This window comes from Cinclus cinclus, chromosome Z (genome assembly GCF_963662255.1).
Source record: "Cinclus cinclus chromosome Z, bCinCin1.1, whole genome shotgun sequence".
In the NCBI taxonomy this organism is placed as follows: Eukaryota; Metazoa; Chordata; class Aves; order Passeriformes; family Cinclidae; genus Cinclus; species Cinclus cinclus.
In genome coordinates this window covers 40428369-40447969 of record NC_085084.1, presented here as the reverse complement: position 1 = coordinate 40447969, position 19601 = coordinate 40428369, and the positions used below count along the sequence as shown (strand labels likewise).

General features: G+C 39.4%; 1 protein-coding gene across 1 annotated transcript in view; it reads left to right on the top strand.

The window, feature by feature from the left end:
* The window catches only part of KCMF1 (potassium channel modulatory factor 1), a 43350-nt gene extending 28293 nt beyond the window's left edge, over positions 1-15057 (top strand). Inside the window, 5 exon segments of the mRNA XM_062513650.1 lie at positions 768-907; positions 7093-7194; positions 11060-11234; positions 13224-13506; positions 14422-15057. Of these exon segments, the coding sequence (XP_062369634.1) occupies positions 768-907; positions 7093-7194; positions 11060-11234; positions 13224-13506; positions 14422-14683 (962 nt within the window). The 3' untranslated portion in view covers positions 14684-15057.
* Positions 15058-19601: the final 4544 nt, after the last annotated feature.

The following is a 19601-nucleotide window of genomic DNA, read 5'->3' as shown; positions in this document are numbered from 1 at the left end:
GTTCAGTTGTGTGTTTTTTTAATACTGATGTGAATGAGAAGCTTATTCATGTTTCCTGTAAAATACAAAATATCTGCAGAGGATGAGAGAGAATAGTGGTTTTTTTCTTGCATGGTTTGATAAATTTTTGTCTTAAGTTTGGGGAACTTCTATGTTATCAACTTAAAAGTGCCTACTTTTCATCAGTGGTGCAGAAGTGCTCTCATTCAACACACCTAGAAACTGAAGCCAGTGTGTAACATACCCAGATTCCTTTTTCACTATCATACTTTTATGTTATATATTTGAGACACTTCTGAAACTACTTGCTACTTAGTCACCAAGGACTTCTAAAATTTTTTCTAAATTTGAGGTTTTGTCAGGAGTTCAGTTTCTAAAATTTCATCTTATGATTGAAAAATACCACAGTTGACCCTGTATATGAGATAAGTACAGTGGAGGAAAAGTTCGGCAGTATCAGCAGTATAATGATATAAGTTGTTTTTTCCTTGTAAATATTAGAAAACTTAGTTATGTGTGCTAATGAAAATTAAACATAGTCTTTTTTTATTCATCAATAAGTAAACCCTTCCTGAATATAGCCATTTCAATGAAAAAAAACCAATTAATTTAGCAGGGAGTACAGTGAAGTGCATTTATAAACAGAGGTTTATGTGAACAAAATTAATGGTAGTTTTAAAGTAATCTCTATTTAAAGTAATCTCTATTAAAGTAATTAATAAAGTAAAGTAATGTTTAATTTTCTCTGTTTAATCTTCCTGTTTCAGACTTGTACTATGGTGGAGAAGCTTTCTCTGTAGAGCAGCCACAGTCTTTCACTTGTCCTTATTGTGGGAAAATGGGGTATACGGAAACATCTCTTCAAGAGCATGTTACTTCTGAGCATGCAGAAACATCAACAGAAGTGGTAAGAAGCCTCAGAACTTGCATTCATAGTGGAAATGCATTTTAAATATTCTCATTTCTGAAAAATTGTCTATTTTTTCTTGAAGCATGTAATCATTTCAAAGCTTTATCACAAGAGAAAGTACCTACATTTGGAATGACACCAGAATTCCTCTGTGATTGATGGTTATCATAATATAATGAACTTGCATCCTTCTTTTAGAGTTTTTGTTTGTTGTCCTATATAAAGGACATGTTTAGGAGATTGTTATACTGTAAGACAAATTTATAAAGTTCTCACAGTTATTCTGTCTTGCTGTGTCTCCCTTTACATAATTACCGTGTAATTGTTCTGCAAGCTTACAGATATGCTGGTCATTTGTAATGTAGGAGAGAGAGACATGCAGATAGTTTGTTTTCTAATAGCTTTTTTAATTGACCTCTTATTTTATGCACTGGGATTCTATAATTGTTTTAAAACTATTCTTCTCAAAGCAGGGGGTTTTCCCCCATCCCTAACCATTGGGACAGTAAGTGTGGTTTATGCATTTCTTAAACAGTTTCAACACAAATACTTTAATCTGAGATGTTAACTCCCACCATCTTGATTGACCTTATGGGTAGGAGAAACTGGGTTAGCAGTTTAGCCGAATGACATGGAGGCTGCTGTTCTGTGGTTGACTGTTTTACTCTAGACTCCTAGGAAAAAAGTGATGCTTGAAGTGGGTTACTCATCACTAATATATTGTGTGAAATTAGTTATAAATAGGTTCTCTATTCTAGTCTTCTAGTTTTCTTAATTTTCAAAGAATTCTGTGGAAGAATATTAATGACTCTTCAAACCTAATAAGGAATTTGGGTGAAGGGGTGATATGAAAAGGTGTTTGTTCGCCTTTTTGAGACTCAAAAGGTATTACAATCTTCCTTAAAAGCACAGGAAGTGTTTGCTTCGCAGTCAGTTGCACTGTGATATATTATTTAACTCGGTGACACATTGCAATTTTTACAGTCTGAGTTTTTCTTAAACTTTGCAACTTTCAAACATAGCATCAACTGTTGAAAGTTCTGTATTTGGGTGACTTTCTTTTGTTTGGTGGCTTGGTAATGCAATTCTGATTTGCACCAGCTGATGTCAGTGATGTGTTCCTAACACTGAATGTTCACAGATCCTGGGTTTTTAAACTTGACATGCCTTTGTTTGCAGTTGTGACTTCTAGAACTCCACACATAAGGCCTAAATTAGTGATTCTTGACAGCTGCTGCTCTGGTGAATTCCGGAAGAGTTACATATGTAAAAAAAAGAATCCCAGAAAACTTTTCTTTTTATGCATCAGTCTGCAACACTGTTCCTAACTATTATAAAGGACAATCTTTTAATCCTTGAATACTATTGTTATTGTGTGTGCTAAGTTTAGAATCTGGCATTTGTGGTAAGTGTTTAGTGTGCATGCCCATAAAATTGTTTGGGTACTGTACTGGGATAGTGAGCAGCTACAAGACTAGTAAAGAGGAAAATATTATGGATTCTAAATGTTTGTGGTTATAGGCTTTTAGACAGTTATTTATGTTTACATACTCAGCTTGTAGTCATTTGAGTATTTTCTTCCAAAGATGTGTTTTATTTTAGACATGTATTTTTAGGGATGTAAGGGAACTTTACAGGGACAGAATAATTTTTGTTTTATAAGGTTTTCACCCCCAGTTTTTTGAAGAACTAGGAAAAAAATTCATCTGTTAATTTTGTCATTTTTATATTCAAAAGTGATGCAGATAAGTTTGTTTTCTGCTGATTTTTCTCAGGAATAGGCACTGGTAAGTACAACAGTGTTAGGTATCTGCAGGCAGGAATTAGATACTGAATGTGGCTGAAAGGGACCTCTGGAGGTTGCCTTGAGCAGGTCCACGTACTGTTGGTTGCTCAGGATCATGTCCAAACAGTTCTTTAACAGTGAATCCACAGTTAACTCTCTGATGAACTTTTGCCAGTGGTCAGTGATCCTCACAGTGAAAGATATTTCAGTGTTTCCTGATGTTTATGAGGAAGCTTCTGTGTTTGAATTTGTACTGGATCTCGTCCTGTCACTGCATGGCTTCATCATCCTTTCAGGTTCCTTTAAGTTATTTATGGACATTCCTAAGATCTGTCCCCCTTTACCCTGCCCTTCTCCAGGCTGAACAGTTCATCTTTCTCAGCCTTTCCTCCATTCCCCTGTGTAACCTTTTACTGAGCTCTTTTCAGTGTGTGCATGTGTGGAGCTGAGAGCTGAGCATTGGTGCTGGGTGAAGGTGAAGGAACACAACTCTCATCCTGCTGTCAGCTCTCTGTAGCCCAGAACAATGTAGCCCAGAACATCACTGGTTTTCTTTGCTGCAAGAGCACACTGTTGGCCCATGGTCCACCAGGACCCCAGCTCCTTTGCTGCAAAGCTGTGTTCCGTATGACTGGCCTCCAGTGTGTGCTGGTTCCTGGGGCAGTTCCTGCCCAGGTGCAAGACTTCATACTTCCCCTTCATGAGGTTTCTGTTGTCCCATTTCTTCACATTTTTAAGGTTACTCTAAATGTCAGCCACTCCTCCTAGTTTTATGTAATCAGCAGGATTCCCACTGATGACCACGCACTGAGCCCATCCACTGAGACACTTTTCACTCCACCTCACCCTCTGCTTATCCAACCTGAGCATCAAGAACTTATCTTTGAGCACCCTGTGAGAAGCAGTGTCAGTGGTCTTACTTGAAGTCCAGGTAGGCAATTTCCCCTGCTATTCAGTCATCTACCAGGCCTGACACTTCTGCATTGAAGTTTAGGGAAGCTAGTTGAGCATGTCTTCCTCTTTGTGAGGCAAGTGCTGACTACTGTTGATGATTTTTCTTGTCTTAATAATGCCTAAAAATAGTTAACAATGTTTTCCTCACTTTCCCAGGGATCAAAGCAAAGTGACCAGCCTGTAGTTCCCTATAGTCTTCCCATACTTGCCTGTCTTTAAGATAGGAGTGAAATTTGCTTTACTCCTGTCCTCAGGCATGTCACCCAGTCACCATGATTGTTCAGAGGTTGAAAGGAGGTTCACAGTGGCATCTGCCAGCTCCCTCAGCACCTCTTGGTGTATCACACCTATCACAGCCTGTGGGTTTAAGTATTTTAGTTCATGTAAGTATTTTGCAGAGTAATCCTCTTCCAGCAGGGGAATGTCTTCACTACTCCAGATTTTTCTCCTGCTCTCTGGGGCCTGGAGTTGCTAAAAGCCAGTCTTGCCAGTAAAGACCATAGCAAAGGAGGTATTCAGTACTTCAGCCTCTTCTGTATCCTGTGTAACTCAGCCTCACATCTTTTGAGCAATGGGCCCACATTTCCCCTAGTTATCTCTATTTCTTATGAAGTTTCCTCTATTTCCTTTATTTCCTAGAAGACCTTCTTGTTACCTTGGACATTATTTGCCTGATTCAGTTCCATTTGGACTTCAGCTTTGCTTTCCCTGTGATGCTCAGATAATGCTTATGGTAGGCTATGCTATGGCTTACTATCAGAGGGTAACCTCTGTATGTTTTCTTTTTGTGTTTGAGTTTGTCCAGGAGTGTTTTGATCATCCATGTAGGCCTCCTGGCATTTTTGTCTAATTTCATTTTCATTGGGATGGAGAGTTCTCAAGTTTGGAGGGGAGTGTTCTTTCAATACTAACAGGCTTTCTTGGGGCTCCTTTACTCTCCAGGTTCATACACCATAGGACTCCTCTGAGCAGCTATTTTAAGAGGCCAGAGTTTGTTTTGCTGAGGTCCAGAGTCATCAGCTTGTTTTTAATCTTCTTCCCTGCTCTCAGGATCTCGAACGGCACTATGTCTAGATCATTACAGCCGTGACTTTCTTTGACCCTTACATCCCGATTGAGCCCCTCCTTGTTGGTAGTTTTGAAGTCCCATATAGCACCTCTCCTCATGTGCTCCTTTGTCACTTGGAAGTTACCCTGAGTGCATTCCAGGACCCTCTTGGATTGAAGTCACGCTGTGTTGCCGTTCCAACACATACTGGAGTGGTTGAAGACCTCCAAGAGGATCAGGTCCTGCAAGTGTGAGGCAGCTGCTCCATGCCTCTGAAGGGCCTAATCTCTTTGTTCCTCATGGTCAGGTGGCCTATAGTAGACAACCCCTATAACATCCCCTTTGCCTCTTTTCTTTTTAATTCCAACATACAAGATCTCCATCAGGTCATCTTCCATTCAGACTCTGCTTTTAATACACCCCAGCTGCTCTCTCACTTAAAGGGCAAGCCTCCCTTCCTGTTCAAAGAGCCTTCTTCCTCTTCTAAAGAAACCAGCTATATAATGTCCAGGGACAATGGTTAGAGTTAGTTGTAAGGAAGAGGAATCTGGGAATCAGTTTGATGGATTTTTTGTTGGTGTTGAGGTTTCAGGTCAGTTGGACTGGTCCAGATAAAATACAGTGTTCAACTAGAAGTCCCCTAGCACTGTAAATAAAAAAAATATTTAGGAGACTTCATAAAATACCATCTCCTGAGTCTTGTTTCATAATAGATATGCAGATATTCTATATTCTGCTTTTACATTGCACTGCAGGAGCTTTTTCACATTTGGGAAGGCAGTAACTAGGCTCCTTGTAGATGAATTGTAAGCAGTAGGTTGTTAATACTTGGATAATAAAACTGGGGAGAGCTTTTTTTTTTTCTTTTTTTTAATTAATGAAATGGACAGTCTTGAGATAGTCTCAATGTCTCTGTTCATCCTCTGAGATCCCCATGACTCTCGTTGATGTTATGGAAGTGCTGTCACTTGAAGTGCTTACTTTGTTTGTAAATGGAGAAGTAGTAGTAACAGAAGCACAGTTCTGGAAACTGGCAGATGTTCTGTGAGTGGGATTGACTTAGGCCTTTAGAGTCATCCTTCAGGGTTGCATGGTGATTTCTTAATACAAATGCTTATAAATTCAAGAGAAAGTTCTGACAACATTTGCCTTTACTCTGCACGACTTGTTCATGCATGTCGTAATTAGCAATGATTTTTAGCTGTGTCATGCTTAATCAGTGATCCAGCAGTCTTTGTTATGACTCTGTCAGAGCTTATGCTTAACTAAATTGTTGTTTGTGCATAATAGTACTTGAATAACTTTCCATAGTCAAGAATTCTTGAAAGTTTAGTTGATATTTAGAATTAGGGTTGGAATACTTTGATTCCTTCTTAATATTCATTATAACCTTCTCTTAACTGATGTTTTTCAGAGGTCTGAGTATGTTCACAAATACGTGCAGTTAATGCTGAACACTGAAAATAAGAGGGAAGGAGTTGTAGCAAAAGGCTTTTAAAATGCCTGGTTTTCTTTTCAGAACTGGCCACTGAAATTAAAGTGGAATTAGCTGCAGCAGTTCCTGTCAAGAGCAGCTGAGATTTTACAGTAAATTTATTTCAAAACCTTGTTCTCATCTCCATGAGAGTACAACAGATGTGTGCTCTTTTATACCGGTGTTCTTAATGCGCATGTAGGTCTTTTGAGATCTACATTCAACAGGTTAAGTATACACACGAAAAAATGAAAGAAAAATGGAAGATGCTGTTTGTGGATTCATTCAAAGAGCGAGTCATAATTATGGCAATAGTAGTGGTAACATTTGCTTGCTTAGTTAACTGTACTTCAGTTTGAAAAGCAAAACCAGACAAAACCTACCAACTAAAAACTGTCAAGTGGGGAAAAAAGAAACCCAAAACCAAAGAGAGACCTCAGTACCTGCTCTCAAAATATTGTTGTGGAGATGGGTGTGGAGATCAGCCCTTCTCTGCCAAACCTGCACTGCCTAGGTGGGAGGGTCTCAGCTTGATACTTAGCAAATATGGGTAGTTTCATTCTGATTCTTCTGCTGGGATGAATGTCAAGCAGGCATATAGCATTTCTGTATTATTTGACTCTGTCTGTGGGAGAATTGACATGCAAAAATACTAACTTTCAAGACATTGCAAATTGATTTTGAGAATCCTAGCTCTGGTTTTCATAGTATTCTGAAATCCATAAGGTAAAAGATTACTAAATTAATGTCTGCACTTCAGTAATTTTTCTGAGTTTATTGAATATGTTTATCCAGGTGTTTGTGAATACCAAAATGTGATTTTAAAGCGTAAGAGCCAATGTCTGATGATTGACTTGATACAAGTTCTCTTTCTTGTAATATTTTTAAAGTTGGGGTTTTTTCTTGCTTTGTAATTTCAGATTTGTCCAATATGTGCAGCATTACCTGGAGGGGATCCGAATCACGTAACAGATGACTTTGCAGCTCATCTTACACTGGAACACAGAGCTCCTAGAGATTTAATATCCTTTCCAATTTGTGGCAAAGAGGCTAGACTGTTTCACCTAGTAGTCATGGTGACTTGGTTTGATTTTTGTAGTCAAACGGTCATATTCTGGATTTCCTGGAACTCAGGTTGCTAAAGGTGTGTATGTCAAAAATAGGAAGGTTCGTCTCCTAGTTTAAAAATTGAAGTGTAGTTGTCAGACCGTGCACAGACTTGTAGGTATACTTGAGAGTGTTTTTTGCTCTAACAGCAGAAACATTTAAAGGACTTTGGCGTACAGAGGTTTTTTTCTACTTACACTGTGTTTTATTCTGCCTCATGATTACTCTTGGTGCTAAGATTCAGTGTTGTGTGTATTTTTAACATAAAGATGATTCAAGCGTAGCTGCTTGCAACAAAAGATGGTAAACTTGCTTAATTACTTAGAACACAATCTTTTAATAATGTAATTTTGTAGTGTTACTGACATTCCGTCATACAGAACTCAGAAAACCTTCAGATTTTCTGGGAAAAAGGACGTTGTCCTTCAGTTATATTAGCAGCCAGTTATGGATATTTCTCTGTGATTGATGGCTGAAGACCTTCAACTGTTGGGAAGTTTTCATCCTTGTTATAGGAATATTTGTGTCTTTTTATTTTTTTTTTCCTCCCTAGTACTAGCTGATAAAATATATTTTGGTCTGGGCTTTTATTTAATGACTTGCAAGCTATGTAGCGTCCCTACAGTAAGTAATCTGTGAATTATTCCTTTGTGTCTCATCTAAACAAACAGGAAAAAAAAGACTGCATTATAACTTTTATAGTGGCTTTTTTGTTCAGAGATTTTTAAAAAGGAGCAAAGAATAATGTAAGCTCAAGCAGTTGGGGGGAAAAAAATAATCCAAACCCTATCAGACAGAGTTAATTACACTAACAGAGGGGCAACAGCATTTGAAGTGATGGCTCTACTTCAGTTACGATTGTATTTGATTGCATTTAGGTTTGTTTATTTATAGTATTAACATAGTTTAAGGTCAGGACAGACTAAATGCATAGGTTAATTACTATGCAAAAACTGGATCAGCGTAAAGGAGTTTGGGTGTAAATTGTCTCTGAGAAAGGTGAATGATTGAAAAAGTGATACAAAAACTGGTGAAGTTTTTGTAGAAACAAACTTTTGTCAAACAAAGTCAGATGAAAGCAGTTACCTGTACTTGCCTTTCTCAGGGACAGGAGCAGAGCTCTCAGCACTCAGGAGGAGCAGGGTGCTGAATGTGGTGGCTCTGGCCATGAGAACTTGATCCCAGTACTTGTTGTCCTCAGTGGCCAGGAGTCATGCAGTCCTCCCTTTCTGGAGGAGGTGGGATAAGATTGATGAGGGGAAAATATTTTCCACTGGATATTTCCTGGCCTTTGGACAGCTCTGAAATGTTTCTTGATGGCTCATGTAGTTTTTGTCATTTTAATTCTGCTCATTGTACCAGCAATGAGGTTTTCATAGCACCTGCCTAATTAGGCTTTTTCTAACAAGAATTACATAACTGCATAGCAGTGTACCAGAGTTCTAACTGTCGTCTTCCATCATTGCCTTAGCTGTAAGGCAGGAAGTTTAAATTTTCCCAGCTACAGAATAAAATTAATTTCCTGCTGAAATGCACACGATACTTGATTAGAATTGAGGCTACTGCTGCATTTTTTCTCCAGCAGTACCAGATGACCATCAGATGACTTTTACTTAGGGAATATTTGAGCCAGAAAAGACAATCTTTTTTTCAAATATGGAGTAAGGTTTCAGTATCAGTCATCCCAAAATGGATCTGTTTTGGGAATACAGCGCCCAAAGATAATGCCTGCTTGTACTTTATTGTGTGGGTGTTCAGTGCTGTCAAATTTTGCAAAACCTGGTAAGAAGTATCTTGAAGTGACTGTTTGACATTGGGCTCTACCTAATATCTAGCAACAGGGAGATCAAAGGCAGGAAAAAAGGAGGAAAAGATGCCCTTTTTCACTCAGGGTCTGGCAATGTAGGAAGTAAGAACCATCACCCTCTGATACACCATTATATTGCTGAATATGAAGTCAAAGTGTAGAGAACAATTCTCCATGTCCTGTGGTTGCCTTCACATACAAAAAGGAGATGGAGAAGGCTCTTGGCTTCCACTTTTGCTAGAGTAAAATTTCGTGCAGTTTGAGGTGAGCTCTTACTGTTGTATCTGCTATAGTTCTGAGGGGTGGCCTTAATCCACCAGCTATTAATTAGACATGTTAGGTTGTTTTGTTGGTTTTTTTTTTTTTTCTTTCCCCTGAAGTTGTCCTGAAGTACTGCATGTGTTTCTTACTACAAACCTTGTGCAGCTATTGCACAGTATGTAATTTATTCCTGCAGTCTAGGGACAACTCTTTAAAATCCAGTTTCTTTGTTTAGCAGGAAATTACCTGAAAACTCATTAAATGCATCTTTTCAGCATTAATCATGCAAATAGTTCTCATGTGATCATTCAGTTTAAATGTTTGTCACAAGGTAAGATTTGCAAAGGTAAGTTTTTCTTACTCTAGTATAGCTGATAAGACTCAAGTGAATGCTTAGCTGGTTGAAGAATGACATTTACCTCAAAACACTTCAAAAAGTGTGATAGACACAGGACTCTGGGGTAACTTTCCTCCTTGAAATATCCCCAGATACTGTCCTGATCTAACATGTTTAGTTACGAAAAGCTTGCCAAACTACACAGGGTCTATAGTCTATCTAATTTAGCAACTCATCTCCAGGAGTGTCCAAAATTGCTGCGCTCAGAGGTGCAAGGTGCTCTGTACTAAGCGAAGTGTGTTCTGTGCTGGGGAAGTTTTCCTCTTACACCCTACATGTTAAGTTTTACACTGTAGCATAACTAACAGTTTTGAAAGAAGCAAAAGTTCTGTAAAGTCTTCTTGTAATGGCCAGAAGCTGTCTCTTGCCATGGGATGTCAAGTAATTCCTTTCAGTCTTAAGTTCTTACCCTCCATGACATCATGAAGTTCTGCCTCATAAGTGTGATTTATGAGGAGTGCATTAGACACTATCCTTACATAGAAATTGATACCATATGAGTGGTAACCATACTATTATAAAAATAAAAAACATAGGAGATGGAGATCTAAGATAATTATAGTAACAGTAAAATAAAATATTAAAGTCTATGCTATTTCATTTTTCACCAGTAATTCATACTAGTGATTTTTAAGAAGAAGCCTTATCTGGACTGTCTTGGAGGAATGAATGTTAACAAATTTATGACAAAAATAATCTTTAAATTTGTTAGTTAACTTCAAAATTCATATGAGAACCTATAAAACCTATGTGAAAAGTGACAAAATACAAATGTCTGATAGGGGAAGTGGGAAAAGAGAAAATGAAAAGCGTAATTGTCATAACTGGAATTAGTGATATTTCTTTGGCTGTAAGAAGAAAGGTGAAACAAAGGGGTGTGATGGGTGTGCTGAATACTCCAGAAACCTACAGTAGTTTCATAAGGACCGAAGTGATAAAATTTCTTGGATAAAAGCATGATGTACAGAAGTCAGAAGGAATTTGGTAACTATTCTGATAGGAATTGCAGTAAACATTCTTACTATTTTTGATACTTAATGTAAGAATTGGGAAAGGAGAACTGAAATTCTTCTCTCAGTAGTAAGCTTTGCTGAACATGGATTTGTGTGGGTTTTTATATAAAAATTTGATGTAAAAAAGAGTTACCAAATCAGTAAGTCTGACGTGTAGCATAGCTACAGTGTACCTTAGCTTTGCTTCAGAAGTTAAATCATTACTTTATGAGTCAAGTACACCTGAGTATTTAACCCATCAAATGTCCATTAATGGTCATTTAACACTCAATGCCAAACAATTTCCTTAACTTCCTGGCTACGATGAATCCAGTGGCGTTCGGCATGTACGTAGGATGTTCCACCCAGGCCGGGGTTTGGGAGGCCCCCGTGCTCGTAGATCAAACATGCACTTTACTACCAGTTCCCCTGGTGGGCTTTCGTCTTCTCAGAGTTCATATTCTCCAAGCAATAGAGAAGCCATGGATCCTATAGCTGGTAAGAGCTGTAACCCAGATTTTACCCCACTGTTTTCCTTCCACAGAGAAAGGAGAATGCAAGGTGATAGTAGTTGCCCTGCTCTGTGTTTCTGTGAATCTGTACGTACAGGCACAGCATCCCATGGGGCAGGTGTACAAGGAAAGGTTGTTCTTACTGTCAGCATTAGGAAATAATTAGACTTTGTCTTTAGGATTCCCAGAAATAACTTGTTTGTGCTATTTTTAGCTTTGATGTGAAAATAACTTTTTTTACATGGAAATAAAAATGGAGAGTGAAGACAATTTTGAAAACAGTTTTTTTCTACAGAGAAATCTAAACATTTTAATACCATAATCTTTGTCCATACTAGTGAGTCAGGGAAACCTCAATGTCTGCCACAAATCTACCTTTATTTCAGATGCAAAGGAGCCACAGTGCTCAAACTGGAGCTAGCTACTGTCAGTCTGTGGCTTTTTCAGGGGGAGGTAGCCAGCCAACTGGCTTAATGAGGCACTGCCCCTGGAAGGGGAGCTGTGGATCCAATGCTTCCGTAATCATGGTCCCCTTTGCCTGCCTTCTGCTGGCCTGGTGTGACCTGATATAACTCCTTAAATTAGCTGTGAAGAAGTAGCCCATCAAGAGAAAAAAAAAAACAAACAAGTGAGTTTACAAGGCTGAAGTTTGTTTTCAGCCTTGCAGGACCTTCCCACTTAGGAGCATTAAATGGAGGATAAAATGTCATTCTTCTGCATCTATTCTGTTTTGATGAAAGAGGTGTTTCTGTATTTAGAGCACACTGAGCTAGGTGTCCATCTTGTTCCAGGACTGTTTTGAGTTCAAACCTCTTTCCAAAATACTGCTTCCCATTTTTCCAAGTTTTAGCTTACAGTGAGAATAAAGGTATCTTAATCTTGCCTGTGAGTTTAACATGTCTGCCTTTTTACTGGAGTAATAAATAGGAAAGACCACAGTGATTTTTCTATTTAAAATTTATAGCATCAGTTACTTTTCTTAAACATTGTTTCATCCCTATGGCATTCTCTAGTAATTACAATTTAGTTAATTTTGGTATCAGTGTTCGTGAAAATTACTTGACCTCTCTAGTTCATATATTGTTTTGTTCCTTCAAAAACATCTTGCTTTAGAACTATCCTTTTGTTAATGCAATGGAAGAAAACTTGCCATGAGCTATGTAGTAACTTTGTAATGTGGAGGAGAGGGGAGGGAGCAGGATTGTCCCCTCTGCCCTTGCATCAATTACAGCAGGTACCTGAGATAAGAAGTACCTTCTGCGTAGGGTGTAGAAGAGATTCTGCAGTAATGCACTGAGCAGTAACTCGTTGCTAATACTTATTTTAAAAAAAAAAATTGGTGGAAAAAATTTGCAAGGAACATTCCATCTTTCTGAATTGGAAGACGTAATAACAGAGAGGATTTTTAATCACTAGGCCTTCTCCATGCTTGTGGCAGAAGTAAGAATTCATACAGAATGCTTTTGATGTGGAGCAGTGATTTAATATGTTTTCTTAACTAAATTTCTTTTCTTGAATGTTCGAAGCAATGGTACAGTATTTCTCTCTTTGCTGCAGCACAGCTTCCTTCTGGGAAAATTGGGAAGATGAAGCTTGTGTTTTGAGGGAACACTTGTTGAAAGGAAAAAAAAAAAAGTCACCACCCACAGTCGATATAAGGAAGTTTCTTAGTCAGTGGCTATTTTGACTTGAAGTTTCAGAGAGTGGCTGCAGAGGACGTCTTTTGCCAGGCTACCTGTAGATTGTCTCTCCTGCCATTGTCAAGACTTTAAACCTTGTCTTTTTATTTGGACTAAATCTGCATAAATTAGTCTTAATCTTCATGGGCATCAATCTTCATAGTCTTCTCTGATCATAATTGGGTTTTGGTGTTGAAAAAAACTTAATTGGTTCACTGGAATTCAGGGTGTATTTATTCTGCTGTGTAATGCTCATTTAAGATCTTAAGTCATAGAAGCTTTCTCTTCTCTGGCAGAGCTTTTATCCCAGCTATCAGGTGTGAGGCGTTCTGCAGGAGGACAGCTCAACTCCTCTGGCCCTTCTGCTTCTCAGTTACAGCAGCTGCAGATGCAACTGCAGTTGGAACGACAACATGCACAGGCAGCAAGACAGCAACTGGAGACTGCACGCAATGCAACCAGACGCACCAACACGATCAATGTCAACACCACTATGACACAATCTACAACAACAACCAACACATCTAACACAGAAAACAGTCAGCAGACTATCCAGAATTCCCAGTTCCTTCTGACAAGGTAATCAGTTCAGCGTCTTTACACGTGTTTACCTCTTAGAATTTCTGTTTACCTTCGTTCTAGTAGAGGTACAGAGCTTCATGAAGCTTGTATTTTTGGAGTCGGGGACACGCCTAGGATGGCATTAATAAACAGAATAAGTTATACTTAGACCCCAGGATTGTTTTAAAGAGGATTCACCTCATGTGTCATCTCAGTTCTTCTAGAACATTGACTAATGACCTGAAATAAAAATATTTTTCACATCTCCCCTGCCACAACCCCTGCTAGCATACTTTTGTTTGTCTGGCATTGTGCAAGAGTGTGGTAATTTTAACAGCTCCTGTGCCTGAATTTGAATCAAATGGATTTTTCTCTTAAGTTCAGAATAATGCCATGTGAGATCTTTTAATTGGAAGTTCACTTAAGAACCTTAATCAAAGTACCCACAAGTGTCACAAACTGTGACTTTCAGAGTTGGAGTGAGAGTTTCCTTGCCGCTCTCAGGGCATGCAGTGTACCTTAGGAGAGTGGAATTGCATTCAGTAATCCATGTGTAGGCTTTACATGTGCAGTGATGTGTTTTGTGGCCAGTGTGAGCTTAGAAATTGATGTGGAAACAAAGGAGGCTTATAATTCCATGTCCAGGAAATGGCACCAGCCCTCCCTAAAAGACTCCTTGACTAGCAGGAAACCTTGTAAACAGTTTTTTATGTTCCTCTAACTTTAGGCTCCGCTGCAAATGCTGTTGCAGCAGCAGAGAAGGGGTGGGTTGTTAAATGCATGCCTGTTGTGCTGAAGTGCTGGATGTGTTGAGGGGCCGGTGGGACTGTTCTGAAGGAGCAGTTTCAGAGCACATCTCAGCCTGTCGGTGGTGTCACCAGTGAAATGGGCTTTCAGCAACTCTGTGTCTTCTCTTCCCTTGTTGCTGCACAGGTTGAATGATCCAAAGATGTCAGAAGCAGAGCGTCAGTCAATGGAGAGCGAACGGGCAGACTGCAGCCTGTTTGTTCAGGAGCTTCTACTGTCCACCTTGATGCAGGAAGAAAGTTCTTCCTCAGATGAGGATGAGCGGGGGGAGATTGCAGATTTTGGTGCTATGGGCTGTGTAGATATTATGCCTCTAGATGTTGCTTTAGAAAACCTAAATTTAAAAGAGAGTAATAAAGGAAATGAGCCTCCTCCACCTCCTCTTTGATGACATCCCACTTTGCAGACAATGTCCTCTGTGCTGTATTTGCCAATGAAAGTGGACAACAACTATCTTGGGTTTGTTTTGGTGATTGTAATTTCAGGTCTGTCACTCTTGTTACATTGTGTACATTCAAAAGAAAGAGAGAAAAGATATATATGATAATCATTTCCACTTAACTAATTTTTACTTCTAGCAGGTAATGTAGGTTGCAGTACAGAGCAGAAGGCTCTGTGTCCTGTACCTTGACATGCAAAAGGCTCTCCTAATACTCCACATTCAAACTGAAGAGGAAAAAAAAAAAGAAAAATCTCTAATGAAGCTGCTGTGTGTATTTATGAATATTAATGAATAAAAACTGCTTGGATGGTTTACCTTAACTACTGCATGACGTTTTTTGCAGCGTGCATGAGTTTTAGTGACCTTGTCATTTAAAAACCTAAATACAAGGAGTAAAACTATAAAACACAAAGCTTTCCCATTATTCAAAGGTTAGGTGATGAAAAAGGTTAGCGCTGAGTAGCAGTTTGTGGCCACAAAGTAGCTTTTTAATAATGTGTGACAGAATGACATCTTCATGTGCTGTTCCTGCACAGGATGGGAACTCTGCAGTGGGATACATTGTCGTGACCGGGCTGTGGCATTTTGCTGAATGTGACCATTATGTTGCCCTCTCAGCTCTCACCTCAATGTGGAGTTAAATTTCATTTTATGCATCTGTAGGAGACACAACAGTAAGGCCGCTGCTGGAAGCAGTGCCTTAAGTGCCACTGCTTTTGCGTGCCCTAAAATCAAACTATGTTCACTTTTGTTTAAAGTTTTTCTTTGTTGTGGTTGTTAAAATTTTTTTATTGTTAAGTATGTTTTATTCAGGTGTAGACAATTCATATATTCACTGTGTTTCTTAAACAAAAAAAAAAAGTTATTCTGGATCCTATTGTCTTAGTTTAAAAGCCTTTCACAGCCTCAGTCATATTTTGAGTTATTTATGTATTTGCTTCATAGTTTGCAGAGACCTGACAGTATCAGCAGAGCTTGAGAATTTAGATTCCCAGACTGTCAGTATATTACAAGAAATTCTTAATGCTAACTTTAGCACCTTTTATTTATTGTTTCTTTTGGGTTTTTTTGCTGGTATAAAAATAGTTGGAAAAAAAGCCTTTTAGTTGAATCATGCCACCTACATGCCTATGCTGTTAATCCTACTGGTTTGGAAAAAAAAGGAGTATGGTGTTCTTGTGCATAGAAATAGCCCCAAAGCAAGGACAGAAGGGGTATGTTTGGTCTTGGTTTTGTTGGTTTTTTTTGTTTTGTTTTTTGTGGGGTGGGGGTGTTTTGTTCTGTTCTGTTTTGGGGTTTGTTTTCGTTTTGGTTTTTTTCATTGGGGGATTTTTTTGGTTGGTTGGTTGGGTTTTTTTTTTGGTGGGTTTTTTTGAATGTAAAGTTAGATTATAAAAACAAATGTGCACACAGCTTCTGATGAAAATTTAAACTAGGCTTATATCATAATGATGTCTTTCTAGATCTCTCACCTCACCCCTTCTCTCTTTCTCTGTATCCTCTCATCTCAGCAGCATTGTAGAGTAAATGTAATGACTTGGACACCATGTGGTGTTCTCAGCAAAACTGTGACATGTATACTAATCCAAGATAACAGCAGGAAAAAAAACAGCCCCAAAAACTGAAAATTAAGTTCCTTCCTATCTCTCTATTTTTTTTTTTTTTTTGTAATCATCAAATCTTGATTGTTTTAATATAGAACAGCATTACCTTTGGTTGGGGTGGGGGTTTTTTTTGTTTTTTTTGGGGTTTGCTTTGTTTTGTTTTTTTTCTTTTTGTTTTTTTTTTTTTTGTCTCTGCAACAGAAAACTTTACATGCAGCCTCTGGTTACCCTGAGAGTTACCCCCAGTAGAGGACTTTTTTTATTGATTGTTGAAGACTTTCAAAAATTTTTCAAGCTGTAGTTTTTCAAACACATCTTCTGCACATTACAATAAGACACACGGTTCAATAAAGCATTTTCAAGACTGTTGTTCAGTTTATTTTCTTTGGTTCTAATGTATTTTCCAGACAGTTTCGTTCCAGGAATTTTTGCATCTGCCTTTAGTTCTAAATGTATCTTTCAACACAAACTCGGTTTGTGTAGAGAGCCTGGGTGGTTTATATAAATGCTTTTTAAAACCAAATGCTCTGGTAGGTGATGAAGTATGTAATCTTAAGGTATTCACAGGTGGGTGAATTGAAGGCTGAATAGACCAAGATGCATTTATTTAAAGCAGGTTCTGCTCAGTGTGGTGGTGTTTTGTGTTGGTAAAGACTCGTTTCTTACATTGCCCGTATTCTTGACACCACCACACACATCCAAGGGGATGCAAACCAGTGGTACCCGTGTTTGTTTAGAGACTGAATAGATGCTGGCTTGGATTTAAAAGTGCCCTTGGACATCACATTAACTTGTAAGAATCTTCAGTGGTTTGGCAGGCTATTAGACTGTTTTCTGTTGTAGGTTTAAAAATAACATGAAATGGCTATTAGGAAGGTATTTTGGTAGTCTGTCAAGTCCTATTTGCAGGGAACTGTTTTTCCTTCTCAGAGTAAGCTGTGCCAGTGTAGCATTTTTGGAGTATTTAAAAAATGTTTATTTTCAGGGTGCTTTGGGCTGCAGTGACTACAGCCTCTATCAGCTTAAAGGGGAATCCCACAGCTGGTCATTGCCTATTCCATGTGAGAGAGGAAAAAAAATAATGACACAACAAAAAAACCACCACAAAACCACATCCCAGCTCTCAACATGGACAACCCCTGGCAGGGAGCATTAGTACTCTGCTCACACATTTCCTGGAGTGCAGGGACATCTGTATTGTAACGGGGTGGTCAAGGTCATGCAAAGAAGCATTTTCAAAGGTATCAGCAAAACAAATTTTATTGCATATTTGTGGAAGCATGACAAGGTTCTATGGCAAGGTTTGCTCTTTTACCACATAGATAAAGCACACAAAGGAGAACTGGATTAGAATCAATCTGGAGTGACACACAGCAGAGACTGGGGATGCAAAAGGTTGAGGATGGAGAATGTAAGGGTGCAGAGGGGGAAGGGAGACTCTCCCACTGAGTCACAAGGTTCACAATGGGCCCCTTGCCAAACCTACCCTTGGAATTGTTCAGTGCTTTATGTCTAAAGGATTTGGCAGCCCTTAATCATTGACTGATTTAAGTCTTGCAGAATGATTCCCTAAGATTTACCATAATCACAACAGCAATTTAATTTTGAATCTAAGATGGCAACATTGACGTTACACTTGCAATGAAGTGTTGAAGTCAGGTTTCACACGTGCACACAGACACAGATGTGTATATATTCAAACACTCGTGTGTGTGCATATGTACAAAGCACCTGTTTAAAGCTCCCCTGGAGTCCAGTGGAATACACACAGTTGTTGCCTTTGCATCTCTCAGTGGCGAAGGCTTCAGCCTCCAGGAGGGGGTACCAGCCCAGGGCCCACTATCAGTTTTTGATAAAGCTCCTTGGAGCTCTCAAACCTGTGGTTGATGAGCACTGAGAGGCACATCCTGCTCCAAGGGAGGTGCTGGCACAGCCACTGGGGACATGGGGCCTCAAGGGGCTCCTGTGGGACCCCTGTTCACAGGGTTGTGAGATGTTTGGCTTTAGTCTTCCATCAGCTTCCATCCTGGACTCAGTCAAGGTCAGTAGTTTTCTAAAAAGTCCAACAGTGATAATTCTATTTCACTACAGCTGTAATTCAGACAAAAAAAAAGTTTCCAAGGCTACTCATTACAAAGAAGAAGTTTGTTAGGCAACACATTCCTGGAAACAGGGAGTGTTAATGATAAGTTAAAGAAGACCTTAATTGTGCACGTGCAATGGAAAGATGTGTGCCACGCCGCAGGTGGGTCCAAGCTCCTGAGCTGTGTGTGCTGTGTGTGTGTGCCGTGTGTGTGTGTGCTGTGTGTGCTCTGTGCTCTGTGTGCTGTGTGAGTGCATGTGCTGTTTGTGTGTGTTCTGGGTTGTCCTGTCCTATCAGGTAGCCACCCCCATCCCTATTGCTGATGCTGCTCCAGAACCTGCTGTGTCCTTTTCTGCCCGGTCAGCGCAGACTGTGCCAGGTTCCATTCTGCTGAGGGCTGCCACGGAGCAGTTGTTGGGGGTGGTGCAGACAGAAAGGCATTCAGGCATTCCACTACTTTGTATGTTGAAGTAGGGAAAGGTATGGAAAATGGTTCAAATAGTGAAGTCCCTAACAAGCTTTTTAGAGTAACATTGCAGTCTGTCTGTAACTTCTGGTCTGCTTGTCTGGGTTGGTTTTTGGAACATTTTTTATGTTTGTGTTAAAGACAAAGGAAGGCTATTGCACATCGTGGTGTGATAAGCAGTGAAAAATGAATCCAGCTCATGTTTTACATGTGACTGCTTTGATCAATTCCCTGGCTCTGGAGGTTGGGGGAATTTCCATTCTCTGCCCTTCACAAAGGGGTTTCCATCTTGGCACAAAGATCCCTGCTAAGTTTGTGGACATCATATTTTTGCACAGAAGCCAAACATCCAGATGTGTGCACAGCTGCAGCTTTGAGACACTTCTCTGTTGTAAAGGACTAAAGGCCAGTTCCCACTACCAACAGCCAGTCCCAGAAGGCAGAGGCTCCACTGCCTCTTGAAGCTCTCACACCTAAACCAAGGAAGCAGTGTGTGCATTCAGTGTATGAAGATTTTCCAGTTACATCACTTAATCTGCTTTTCCCTGTTATAGCTGTCCTTCACTTCTGGTCAGCCTGCTTTGCCACATGGGTGCTCTGCTGGTTGGAGGCTGTTTAATTGCTTTAGCTCCTAAGGAAGAGAAAAGGGTCGAGACGTCGGTTGGGTTGGTGGGCACAAGGATTTATGTGCAGTGTTTATTATACTTGAAT